The sequence below is a fragment of the Rhamphochromis longiceps genome, linkage group LG7 (assembly GCF_057381845.1).
Source record: "Rhamphochromis longiceps isolate RC_006_pf linkage group LG7, R_longiceps_female_GT1.1, whole genome shotgun sequence".
Taxonomy (NCBI): Eukaryota; Metazoa; Chordata; class Actinopteri; order Cichliformes; family Cichlidae; genus Rhamphochromis; species Rhamphochromis longiceps.
The window spans coordinates 61,400,754-61,414,596 of record NC_140563.1 but is presented as its reverse complement, the minus strand read 5'-3'; the positions used below and the strand labels follow the sequence as shown (position 1 = coordinate 61,414,596).

The 13,843-nt window shown below is 42.1% G+C and overlaps 1 protein-coding gene across 1 annotated transcript; it reads right to left on the bottom strand.

Moving 5' to 3' along the window:
* Positions 1–629: 629 nt before the first annotated feature.
* Positions 630–8,350, bottom strand: LOC146666576 (uncharacterized). The gene is made up of 6 exons (XM_085414691.1): positions 8,144–8,350; positions 4,883–4,934; positions 4,387–4,574; positions 3,016–3,189; positions 2,566–2,676; positions 630–1,546 (listed from the first exon to the last, which is right to left on the bottom strand). Exons 1-6 carry the CDS (start codon positions 8,294–8,296, stop codon positions 1,433–1,435), a joined length of 792 nt encoding a protein of 263 aa, XP_085270817.1. The 5' UTR covers positions 8,297–8,350; the 3' UTR covers positions 630–1,432.
* Between the last annotated feature and the right edge of the window lie 5,493 nt (positions 8,351–13,843).

The window sequence follows — 13,843 nt, the reverse complement described above, 5'->3', positions numbered from 1 at the left end:
TCTTTGAAGGTCTTTTTGCCAGTGTCCTAATTTTTGTATGTATTGGAGTTGAATCTTAAAAACACTGTCACACATTTTTAAAATAACTATTCAACTAAATAAACAATCACTTGTGGCCATATTTGCTATTGTGGAACAACAGGTATCTCCTAGGAATAAAAAATAGCCAAAAATTACATTTGCCACTTTGAACTGGATTCTCTCAATGACTGAGGGAAGTAATGCATCATCTTAAACTCAAGAAACTAAGTAGATAAATCGAGACAACCTAAAACTCAATGGACTATATTAAAACTAACATTTACATCCATTTCCACTACTTAAACAGTGGCACCCATATATAAACTTAGCATTCTTAATGGTATTGATGAATGTTATCGCTTCTGTCCTAGTCTTAGGAACTCATTGCAGTCTACAGAATAACTGTTTTGTGCATTTGCCTGTCTGTTTTTGTGGTGTCATTTGCTTTATGTGTTTAGAAAATTATACAAAAAAAAAAACCCCTGAAGAAATGAACATCATCCTTTCACCTCATTTCAGTTTCTAAATAAATATTATTTACAATAACTCTTTAAGGAATAAACCAAAAGACAGTTTTGTTTTAGTAAATTATTTATTAGAACTGAAAATTGAAACAAATTTTTAAAGCAAATATGTGTAAAAAGACTTCCGTCTTTTTACAGTCTCCCACTGGAGCAAACAAAAAACGGGGAAAATAAATTAACAAACCCTACTTCTTTTGAAGCAATACAAACAGGAAAGGTGCACTAGCTTGACCTATTCTCCAAGAAACCAAGATGACTATGAGCAAATTAAATTCTCTATCCTAATACGAAATATTATCATACGGCTGTTAAACATCATACCATGGTTTAAGGGCAAATCTGCGAACTGCTGCTAACCTAGTCCCTATGTAGTCAAAGGAGCTTGCAAAGAAAGCTTGCAAAGATGACCTGGATGACTGAGAACCTTCACAGACATAGTCCCTATGTAGGATATTTTATTGGTTATCTGTTGTACATGTAATCATTGTGAAGACACTGGTGGACTGAGAACCGATTTGCACCACGGCTGGTGTTATTTCACAGCAAGACAATCCAAAAGCCTATATAAGCCCCCCAAAATACACAGCAGGCCCACCCTGAGCGATGAAAAGTTTATGGAGTTTGTGCTAACATTTGTAAAATCTAGTCTGTGATTTTCTCTTACTAACACAACATGCGCTTCCCTGACCGCAGGGCTCAGTGCACTTTTTGAAGGGGACAGAGCAAAATGGTTTGGAAAAAGCTCTAGTAGATACGCTCCTATAAAGTGGCATGCAGCACAATCAAAGCCGTAGATACATTCATTCTTGCATAGTTAGAGTAAAAGTAATAACCATTAGGATGAGTTAAGAATTCTCAGTCCTTCTCATAACTGATGGACATCAAGTTCACCAAGGTATCTGCTCTCCTGTAAAGTTCAGAAATGAGCCATGGTCCTTTTCAGTTAGCCCTCCAATCACAGACAACATGAAAGAAATACTATCCTCGGGACTCAGTGGAGCCTGGAAAGAGATGGAGAGAACAGAAAAGCAAATGAAACACACGCTTCTGTCATGATCCCAGGTCTGTTCTCAGGGTATTTGTGTGTTTTTGAGTGTTATTCAAATTCATTCTTGTTTATTATAAGGCTAGGTCTCTCTTTGGGTCTCTTTTATAACATCTACATTTTCAGGTTTCACGTCTTTTACTTAGCATTTTCAGTCTTTAGTTCACAGTTTGAGTTTCTATTTGTATTAGAGTTTATTTGATTCCTCAGTGTCTCCCTCCATCTTATTGTCCTGAGTTAAGTTCACTCAGATTTACTTTATAAGTTTCTATTTTACTTCACTAATCACACTCTTTGTGTATTGTTTGTAGTTTAACCTCCTCATTTACCTTGACTGTGCTCAGCTGTGTTTCGCTTCTCTTACGTTTCTGCTCTCCTCATTACTTCATGTTTATTTTTAGCCCCAGTTTGCCTGTGTTCTTTGTTGCATCATAATGTGTTTTAACCATCCATCCATCCATCTTCTTCCGCTTATCCGGGGCTGGGTCGCGGGGGCAGCAGCCCAAGCAGAAAAGCCCACCTCCTCCAGCTTGTCTGGGGGAACACCATGGCATTCCCAGGCCAGCCGAGAGATATAATCTCTCCAGCGTGTCCTGGATCTGCCCCGGGATATGCTGGCAACTGTTGCTTTTATTTTTGTGCGTTTTGTATTTTGTATTTTACACTCTTTTGGGGTTTTTTTTGTTAAACCAATAGGCTTTTGTTATTTTGGATCTGGACTTGGTATAGTTACAAGCAGCAGCTTATATTTGAGTCCTTTTAACTACTATAGTCCAATCCATGACATGTTTTTACACACACACACACACACACACACACACACACACACACACACACACACACACACACACACACACACACACACCATTTACGGTATATATCACAGTGGTATAGCCCGTTCATAAGTCCAATGCATTCTCTCTTCCTTCCTCATCAATTATGCGTATCTTAAAGTCATTCAGAGCAGGCCCTTACCTCTGACCCCCCCATGTCAGTGCGTACCCAGCCAGGGTGTATAGCCATACAGAGAATCCCATCTGGCTCTAGGTCTACAGCCATGCAGCGACTAACCATGTTTAGTGCACTCTAAAATGACAAGCACAAACAGATTACCATGAAACACAAAGAAAATGAATTTCACCTTGACCCCTCTTTTCATACTCACATCACAGTACAGTTAACCCAAGTTAAGTGATGTCCCTTAGCAGTCCGTTACTTTTTATTATGCAGTATTCTCTAATAACTCTTCTTTCCTTTAACCTGGAAGTTGCTGGGAGCTCCTGCTAGCTGCTAATAGCCAATAATTACTGTTCTGAATGTTTTGTGCAACTCCACATGGTCCACACACCTATAACAGCAATATTAATGCGAAATACTCACAGCTTAAATAAACTGTAATTATTCTTTAAATCACAGTAACAATACCTTGGATGTCCTGTAGGGGTACCATTTGAAGTTGTTGGCCCTCTCACCCCAAGCGAGCTCCACAGAGCCCAGCAGTGAGGTCATGTTAATAACCGCTGCCCTCTGGATTCCCATTGTAGCTGAGCCTCCTGCCCCTCCTCTGGATGCAGCTTTTTTTAGAAGAGGCAGATAAGCCTGGCAGAAAAAAGAAGACACACACATTATAGCTGGAAGCAGCAATAAAGTCACAGTTTATGAATGGTTTAAAATTATTTAAAAAAACATGCTGATTATTATACTTTTAACATTTTAAATATGAACTTGTCAGACTGACACATTTCACACTGTATGTCTTTAGAGATGACGCTAGTGCTGCCCTCTGGTGGCAGCATTTCCATGGAGTGGGCAAAAAGCCACAATTCTCCACACACACTTTTTCAATTCTCTCAAACTTTACTGATGCTACTGAAATATTCTGCTTTTATTTAATTATTATTTTTTACTTTAAAAAAAATCAAAACAAAAAAAGAAAAAAGCAAAAATCAACAAGTTGAAGCAGAGATCAACGATGGGTCTCCAAAAAAAACTAATAATACAGTCAGACAGCTTCAAACTGCTTGATTCTCCACAAAGCAACTGTTTAAAAACAAGCATTTTTAGGACAAATGAGAGATACACCCTTTTAGGGTTTTTATAGGTTAAAACAAGTTTTTCCTCAAATTACTGATTAATCATTCAGTCATTAAAACTCTCTGGAAGAAACAAAAAACAAACAAAGACCTAAGATGACATTTTCAGTTTTGTTACAATCTGAAGTGTAATTATCTCCCAAAACCTGCAGAGAGGGCCGAGAAGCAGTTGTCTGCTCTAAAGTGTGTGATGTAGTGTTGATTTAAAACCACATTTACAACTTTGCAGACGGTGATTATAGAAGACGTCCGGGCAGCAATTTGGCCTTGCACAGTTGCAGAAAGGGCTCTTTAACAGAAGCAAACTGTGTGTCAGGAACAATCTGCCATGCTTCTGATCAGTGCCTGAGTTTTACCAGCACAGGAGGCTTACTCTGTAGTCCACCCTAAAATCAGCGGCCGACAAAATAATTGACTTTTAATTAATATTTATGGCATTCAGTCTGCCCCAGACAACAGGGTTTTGTTACTTCTGTCCATCAAGGTCGTGTCTTTATGTTGGCTTCCAGCACTGAGGAACTGAAACACTCATGGGTCCTGCTTGCGGCGACTGAGGAAAACAGAACGCTGCACTCTTTTCTTTTGGTTATTTCACTGTCTGATGATGCAAGATGTTCCAAATAAAACTTTTTTAGAGCTACTAAGTAGCTGATTCAAAGCACAGAAGGTGGCAAGAGGCACACAATATATAAATAAAATTTACCTTAGTGATCATTAGAGGAGCCACAGTGTTGGTGTGGAAGTTTTCTATCATCATCTCGGCGGTAACAGAATGAAAGTCGGCCACCACTTTGATGCCCGCATTGTTGATCAGGCAGTTCAGACCTTCTTCTTGCACCAGCTTGCTCACCTCTTCTACAGACTTCTCTATGCTCTCCTGGTTCACTACGTCTAGTAAAGAGACATAAACTAATCAAAGCTGAAAAAAAAAATCATGCAACACTCGCAGCAACAAGAAATTGGGGGCTAAAGAACCATAAAAGGACAAGGTGATCATGAAATGTGGCTCAGATCTTAAATACAATGAATTGCATTAAGCCATGTGTTTGGCTGATAAGATATTTACAATAACAAGCAGTTCAATGGGTGTATCTAAAAAAGTGGCCGATGGCCTGTCATAAAGACTGTGACTTTGTGTTTTAATTTTTCCTAAATTTTTTCTGTCTAAACACAGAAAACAATGTTCTTCTCAGTCTTACCCAAAGTGATTATGTGGATGTTGGGATGCTTCTCCGCCAGTTCTTGAAGTTCCTGTAGGTCAAAAGCACAGTTGGATAGTGGTGAGGGAGGATGTCTTGATCCTGTTTCTTTCTTTTTTTTTTTTTTTGCCTGTCCCGTTTGGCTCTTTTGCCATCAGAATTGTTGTCTAAAGGCGAAGAAAGATGCCCAACGGATTTACTTTACCAAATTGACCATCCCAGCCTTGCCGTAATGGTCCATTTGATTCACCTTTTATTGTTTATTTTATTTTCATTTGCTGAATACGGGACAGACTTGACTGGGGGAAAGAAGGGGAGAAAGAAAGAGGGAAAGAAAAACAGCTGAGAAGAGGGACGGGGGAGAAGGGCAAAAACCAAAAACCAACAGAATAAGCAGAAAAAAAAATGCATATATCGATCACCTGGATCACCTGCTGAGAAAGAAAAAAGAAAACAAGCAGAAGAAAACGAGAGTAATAGAATAAACAACATCACAATGATATATGGGAATATGACAGTAAATACTAAATATTAAACATTATTGTGCAGCACGTAAGATCAACAGAACACAGTGTGCTTTGAGGTAGGAGCCAAAAAGGGTGTAGTTTGTGTGTGTGATCACCCGTGTGTACACCTGTGAGCATGGATGCACTTGTTTTTTTTTTTTTTAAAAGGTTCCTTCATGTAATGATCTGCTAGAGGGTGTGGGGGGGCCACTGCCCCGTCCACCAGGGCATGAAGCAGGTATGGAGGAGATCAAAACTCCATTCATCCAGAGGCCCCCAGAACACAAGAGACCAAGGAAGACCAACAGAGGGGCAGCCGCGCCACTGTCCCAGAAAGAGCTGAGGAGAGTCCCAGATGAGGGGTCACTCAGCAGCCGTGGAGCAGAAGCCAGGGGGGTTGCAGTGACGCGCCCGTGAGCTCCGCCGGCAGCCAGCTGTGCCTGAGTGACCGAGCCCCAGGCCGAGGGGCCGGGGGCACCCCACCCCTGAAGTGGCCCGAGCGAGCCCCAGGCTCCAGGCCCCGATAAGCGGCCGCCAAGGAGTGAGCCGGAGTATACCTGGACGCCCATCCCCGGACACAAAGAACCACCAACGCACCGATGTCTGAGGGAGTCCGCCACCGGCAGGGGAAGTGGTGGGGGGAGATAGGCCTCCAAACCTTGGAGGGCCTGAGATGTCCCCAGAGAGGTGGCGTCTGATACCCAACCTGACATATAGACACAGAAATACAGGCACACACAGATACAAACATCCATTCCCACCCTCATGCTCTCATATGCACTTACTCCACACTCAACCAACGTGGAGACAGACATGAAGAGACACTGTACACACGATCACACTCCCCAAGCGTACTCTACGAACCGGGTCTAGGTACCCTTGCCCCTGGAGGGGGGAACTGCACCCAGACCCAGGTGGTGTTACCCTTTTCCCTGCGGTGGGGAGAAGCAGACCGCCCCGACTCCGCAGCAGCAGGGAGGCCCCACACTCCAGACGGCCAACTCCTCCTCCTAGCCCCCCACTCCAGCAGGCCGCAGAGAACGGGGGTGAGAGAAGACTCCAAACCTCCCTCCACCCGCTCATTGTAGTGTTGATGCATGTGTGGATCCTGTTTATTTCTAAATAAATAAAATGGTAAATGGCCTGTATTTGTATAGCGCTTTACTAGTCCCTAAGGACCCCAAAGCGCTTCACACAACCAGTCATCCACCCATTCACACACACATTCACACACTGGTTAACATTTCTATGTTAACTGAGGGGCGTACTACAAACCAAGCTCACGATAGCCAGGGTCTGTTTGTGTTAGCTGCCTCAAGAAAACCTTACCGGCTGTGCATATTTTCTGATGCAAAAGACCAATTTCCAATTATTAGCGGCACTTACAGCAATGTGACAAATACACAGGTTGTTTATGCAAATTGCATTTCTTCCTCAGAAAATCCATAATCACACTCAGAGCATATTGTCAAGAAAAGTGAAAATGTATAAATTTCAAACCACCACCTTTGTGACATTTAAAATTCAGACTCAACATGACTTGCTAAATTATAAATCCTGCTTCATAGTACAGCCCTCTGGTGACCATCAGTGTTTGCTCAAAGGAGGAGAATAACTGGCCAGTGTACTTTTTTCCTTACTTGAATGTCAACATGTTTGCCTTGTCAGTGGAGTGTTGTTTGAACATGTCACCTAAAAGAAATTTTGCTGTATTTTTAATGCTGCATAAAGACACAAAGGCTGCTGATAGGATAAGGATACAAAAGCATAATGACAAGTAACACAATGCGAGATCCCAACCAGACTAGCTCTCTCTCACGCACAGATTCCACTATAACATACAGGCCACTGTAATTTCCGATTATGTTACCCATGTATACTGAGATTGTTTTATATTAACAAACTCCAAAAATTTAGCTAAAAATAAAATAGAATTTAATTCACGTGGTAAGGACCCTACAATAAAATAAACAAAACCCCAACAACCAGAAGATGCCTTTTGGGCGTGCACTTAGCAACAGTGGGAAGGAAAAGCAGACTTTTAACAGGAAGACAGGGAGCCATCAGCCATGACCATTTTGGGGTCAAAATTACCATGATATTCACGCCCATGATAGGTGTATGGAAACTTCTAGGATGATCTTTTACTCAAACACTTTAAACATGGATCAGCGCTGGCGGAAACAAATCTTTATTTAGCCTTTATCCTACACATGACAATGTTTGAAATAATCTTAAATTTAACACATCTTTATTAAGAACATATTTTAATTTAAATTGTGGGTTTTTAAAGAAAAGATCAATATAGTGTACATCACTTTTTTCTTATAGTTTTACTAAAATATGACATCTTGTTCAATAAATACCTAACCTCTTCTTTTACTTTACGAATAAGTTGTAAAACTTATACGAAATGTTCATTTTTAGCGGGGTTTTTTTTAACCAATTCATACTTTTTGGAAGATATTTTTCTATTTCTATTTTTTTTTTTAACGAAGGGGGGGGAATTATTCCGTTTCAACGTGTTATATTCACGCGTCTGCACAGATGAGTCAAATACGCATGCGCCGACGGATTACTTAAATGCGACCAAAGCGACATTCACTGAAATACGAAGAATCGCTGTTTGACTATTCTCGGGAGTTAACATACACACTTGTATTATCCAAATAGCTGTCTTTGGAGTGGTCCATCAGCTTTATTCCATTATTGCTACGCCATCAATGCGCACACCGAGTTTCGTGTTGGTGTTTACCTGTGCGTTACCAGGGTTTCTGCACGTGGCTATTATCTTTCCAGGTGAAAACTGTCCACTTGCCAGACTGTCCACTAACTGCAGCCCGAGGCCCCGGCTGGCTCCAGTAATCAGCACAGAGCCGCATTTTTTAAAATTCATAGCAGCACTCATGGCGGACTGTATATGTCCCTGTGCGCGAGCTCTTAGATAATCTGCAGGCGTCACGCGACTCCTCCAGCAGGGGGAAGGCTTGCTCTACTGGGGCTTGCGCTTCTTAGTTTCATTAAATTGCCATCCTTGTAAGTTTCATTACTGCCTCCTTCTGGTTTTAGTTCTTCATTGCAGCCCACTGTTGTCACATAATTGCTGCTGTTACTTCAGTTGCTCTAAAAACTTAAATATGCAAAAAGTCACGCATGGCTCCACTCTCTTCTCTGCCCACAGTTTTTGGACACTGGATATTTCTCTAAACCTGTAAGTTTCTGTAATTATTTGTAAACTTTTAATGACTGACTATTTTCTACTCTACCCCAGTTCTTCAACATCACCTCAAATCAGCAGTTAGACAGCTGAAAGTTGGACACAGTTTGGTGTTCTGCCAGGACAATGATCTCAAACACAAATCAAAACCGGTTCATTCTCCGGTTCAGATCATTAACAAGCTCTCCCGTGTAGTTTTGGGGTGATTTGCCAACTTTCTCATGATCATTTTCATCCATGAGCCAAGATCCTTTTGTAGGAGCTCCAGATCAAGGGCGACAGACAGCTTTGTGCAGGTCTACGATTTTGTTCCTGGTGTCCTCTGATGACAGCTCTTTGGTCTTGCCCATGGTGTAGGAGAGGGTGGAAAAGAAGAAATTGATTCTGTAGACAGGTGTGCTTTATACACATAACAAATTGAGATCAGGAATATCTGTAATTGATTAACTGACTGCAATCACTAATCTGTGGGAGCTAGAATTCTGTTTGGGTTGTAGGGGATCAAATACTTATTTCACGTATTGACATGCAAATCAATTTATAGCTTTGAGATTTGGGGTTGATGTTTTGTCTCTCTCCATTAAAATGAGATGATTTATTTCTTTGTAAGTGAGAAAACTTCCAAATTCAGCAGGGGCAACAAATAATTATTTCCCTCAATGTATGTAAATCTCTGGCAACTAAAAATGTGATGTCTTCCCTGAATTAATTCCTGGCTGTTGTAATGGTTGACAGTGCTAACAGTGACTCATTCCACAGAGTATTTCATTTTCTTCTGCTTTTCTACCCTATAATGGTAGCAGGAATGTATATAGCTTAACAGCACAAACACTCAAATAAGCTGATATTCTCCTACAAATGCCTGCCTGCTTCAAGTCCTCTACCATGATCCCTGTCCCCAAGAAACCAAGGATCACTGAACTAAATGACTACAGACCCGTGGCTCTGACATCTGTGGTCATGAAGTCATTTGAGTGCCTGGTTCTCTCCTACCTCAAGACCCTCACGGCCCCCCTCTTGGACCCCCTGCAGTTTGCATACACAGCCAACAGGTCTGTAGACAACACTATCAACATGGCTCTACACTTCATCCTGCAGCATCTGGACTCCCCAGGAACCTACGCCAGGATCCTGTTTGTGGACTTCAGCTCTGCCTTCAACACCATCCTTCCAGACCATCTCCAAGGCAAGCTTTCCCAGGTGAATGTGCCTGATCCCATCTGCCGGTGGAACACTGACTTCCTGACGGACAGGAAGCAGCATGTGAGGCTGGGAAAGAATGTCTCGGACTCCTGGACCATCCTCACCGGCTCCCCTCAGGGCTGTGTTCTTTCTCCTCTGCTCTTCTCCCTGTACACCAACTGCTGCACCTCCACCCACCAGTCTGTCAAGCTAATCAAGTTTGCATAAAACACCACCGTTATAGGACTCATCTCGGACGGGGATGAGTCTGCCTACAGGAGGGAGGTTGAACGTCTGGTGTCCTGGTGCAGCCACAACAACCTGGTGCTGAATGCCCAGAAGACAGTGGAGATTATTGTGGACTTCAGGAAGCACACAGCTCCACTCCCCCCCATCATCCTGACTGACACCCCCATCACCTCTGTGGACTCATTCCACTTCCTGGGTACCACCATCTCCCAGGACCTGAAGTGGGAGCCCACCATCACCTCCGTCATTAAGAAAGCCCAGCAGAGGATGTACTTCCTGAGGCAGCTGAAGAAATTCAACCTGCCAACACGGACAATGATGCAATTTTACACTGCAATCATCGAGTCCATCCTCACCTCCTCCATCACCGTGTGGTGCGCTGGAGCCACTATCAGGGACAAACAGAGACTGCAGCGTGTTGTGCGCTCTGCTGAGAAGGTGATTGGCTGCAGACTCCCATCTCTGCAGGACCTGTACACCTCCAGGACATTGCGGCGTGCAGCCCGGATCTCAGCTGACCCTTCTCACCCTGGACACAGTCTGTTTGACCTGCTCCCCTCAGGCAGGAGGCTCCGGTCCATTCGCACCAGAACCTCTCGCCATAAGAACAGTTTCTTCCCCTCTGCTGTTGGACACATGAACAATAACCGTATGACTGTTCCCACCACTAACACATGACCCTACGCTGTGTTCACTGCATCATTCCATGTTTGGCACTGATCACCACCTGCAGTCATGTATATAACTATCTACTTAGCACTTTTAATTCTTATTTTTATGTCTATTTAAGCGTTATATGACAGTATATTTGCACTAAGTACCGCAGCAATTTCCTAATGTTGTAAACCTGCTCAACATTTGGCAATAAAACCCTTTCTGATTCTGATTCTGAAATGCCAGTGTGGCCACTGTGTACAATACCTGAGACTTTGACCAAGAATAACCTCACAAACAGAGTCTGGTAGTAGTTGGAAAAATAAAATAGAGGCGTCAACACTGCAGACAATGAAATTAATAAATAGGGGGGCCCCTTTAACTTTCATTGCTATGAAGCTCTGGATTGAACAGTTCCACAATTCACTGTGCAGAAAGCCCCAAACAGCTGTGTTTGCAGCAGAGTCATCTTTACTTAAGCAGCAAAGTGCATTTCTCAATGAAAGCTAATAATCCATAAGTTCAGGGATCATAGAGGAAAAACAAACACAGTTCTGGGTTTTATTTAATAATTTTTAAGTTAAAAAAAGAGCAAGAATATTAAACTATGGAAATCGAGGTGCAGGAGTGGGGAGGAAATAAGAGTTTGTCCCAAGTCTCTGCTTTATTTTGATTGTTATAATAGACAGAAGTGCAGGTAAAAGCATAAAATAATTAATGCTGGTTAAATGTTTTAGGAAAATGTATTGCAATCAGTCACTACCTTTTTGATCCACACATATCTAAAATCTTTGTATCTTCCCTGCGATCCTTTGCCTTCAGTTTTGCTCTGTGTAAGGGGAGTAGACTCACCCATTTATGGCACACAGGTTCTGTGTAATCAGTTCAAAGAACTTTGTCGCAGAAATCTGCTGGTTTCTTTTTCTGGCTTGTCATATTTTGGTGAAACTGGTCATATTCTTTCCTGGTAAACTCACCTATAATATATTAGTTTCATGACAGGAGTTTTACTATTACCAGTTTTGTTTTTTTTGTTTTTTTTAATCTTATAAGAATCATATTCTCATTTACATTTGGTTTGTTCACCTCTTTTCTTCTCATATTGATAAGACTGCTACACCTAAATGAAAACTTTTGGACATCATTTTTGTACTTGAACCACACACACCGGCAAAAAAACACCCAATAACCAAACATAACAAGTGCCAAATTACTTCTGCTAGGCAGAAGGGCTGTATTTCACTTATGTGCAGTGATAGAAACCCAAGAAAAGGCAAAGAAAGTCCAGAGACTCTGGTTATGAGATAAAGTTAGCAATACTCATATGTAAAGTAGCAATGACATGCTTACATTTGTTAATTGCCCCTTGGGGATAAATAAAGTCTTTCTGATTCTGATTACATTGTAGACCAGGGCCCATGAGAGAATAGCAGAAATATCCAAACTTGCGTACACCATACAAACACATTGTCCCTGCTATGTAACTTGCCTGCTAGGTGGTCTAATGACACATATTCCAGTGAGTAATTCCGTCTGCTGCCATTGAGTTTTAGATGGGGCCATATCCGTGATCCTAAAGGACACATTTCCTTACACAGAACATTAAAAGCCTGTAGAGCTGCTTTCCAAACTTCCCTCTGATTTTGTCATTCGCCATTCCAAGTAGAATACACACTGGATTACATTCAGTGTCAGTAGAAAAGATCTTATCTGGTTCATACTTTATAACCCATTACTATATTTCGAACTGAAAGTGCTGAAGCACATTCAAAAATAAGAAAAATGTGCAACATTTTGCAAACACTTACATGTCTGCCTAGTTTATACTAAATTATTTACAACAACACTGAAGCTAAAATGAAGGTAAATTAGTTTTCTCTCAGAACTACCAATAGTTTTTCATTAGTTTGATGTGAAGCTGGGAGGGGAGGGAGGGAGAGCCTTCAGTTTTCAGGCCCCTCTTCTACAGGGAGTGCAGAATTATTAGGCAAATGAGTATTTTGTCCACATCATCCTCTTCATGCATGTTGTCTTACTCCAAGCTGTATAGGCTCGAAAGCCTACTACCAATTAAGCATATTAGGTGATGTGCATCTCTGTAATGAGAAGGGGTGTGGTCTAATGACATCAACACCCTATATCAGGTGTGCATAATTATTAGGCAACTTCCTTTCCTTTGGCAAAATGGGTCAAAAGAAGGACTTGACAGGCTCAGAAAAGTCAAAAATAGTGAGATATCTTGCAGAGGGATGCAGCAGTCTCAACATTGCAAAGCTTCTGAAGCGTGATCATCGAACAATCAAGCGTTTCATTCAAAATAGTCAACAGGGTCGCAAGAAGCGTGTGGAAAAACCAAGGCGCAAAATAACTGCCCATGAACTGAGAAAAGTCGAGCGTGCAGCTGCCAAGATGCCACTTGCCACCAGTTTGGCCATATTTCAGAGCTGCAACATCACTGGAGTGCCCAAAAGCACAAGGTGTGCAATACTCAGAGACATGGCCAAGGTAAGAAAGGCTGAAAGACGACCACCACTGAACAAGACACACAAGCTGAAACGTCAAGACTGGGCCAAGAAATATCTCAAGACTGGTGTTTCTAAGGTTTTATGGACTGATGAAATGAGAGTGAGTCTTGATGGGCCAGATGGATGGGCCCGTGGCTGGATTGGTAAAGGGCAGAGAGCTCCAGTCCGACTCAGACGCCAGCAAGGTGGAGGTGGAGTACTGGTTTGGGCTGGTATCATCAAAGATGAGCTTGTGGGGCCTTTTCGGGTTGAGGATGGAGTCAAGCTCAACTCCCAGTCCTACTGCCAGTTTCTGGAAGACACATTCTTCAAGCAGTGGTACAGGAAGAAGTCTGCATCCTTCAAGAAAAACATGATTTTCATGCAGGACAATGCTCCATCACACGCGTCCAAGTACTCCACAGCGTGGCTGGCAAGAAAGGGTATAAAAGAAGAAAAACTAATGACATGGCCACTTTGTTCACCTGATCTGAACCCCATTGAGAACCTGTGGTCCATCATCAAATGTGAGATTTACAAGGAGGGAAAACAGTACACCTCTCTGAACAGTGTCTGGGAGGCTGTGGTTGCTGCTGCACGCAATGTTGACGGTGAACAGATCAAAACACTGACAGAATCCATGGATGGC

Excerpts from the sequence above, each read along its gene's own strand:
- LOC146666576 (XM_085414691.1), bottom strand. The coding sequence starts at position 8,296 with ATGAGTGCTGCTATGAATTTTAAAAAATGCGGCTCTGTGCTGATTACT. Across the intron at positions 4,575-4,882 it reads CATCCACATAATCACTTTGG|ACGTAGTGAACCAGGAGAGC; the intron begins GTAAGACTGAGA and ends TCTCTTTACTAG. Across the intron at positions 2,677-3,015 it reads ACCCCTACAGGACATCCAAG|AGTGCACTAAACATGGTTAG; the intron begins GTATTGTTACTG and ends TTGTCATTTTAG.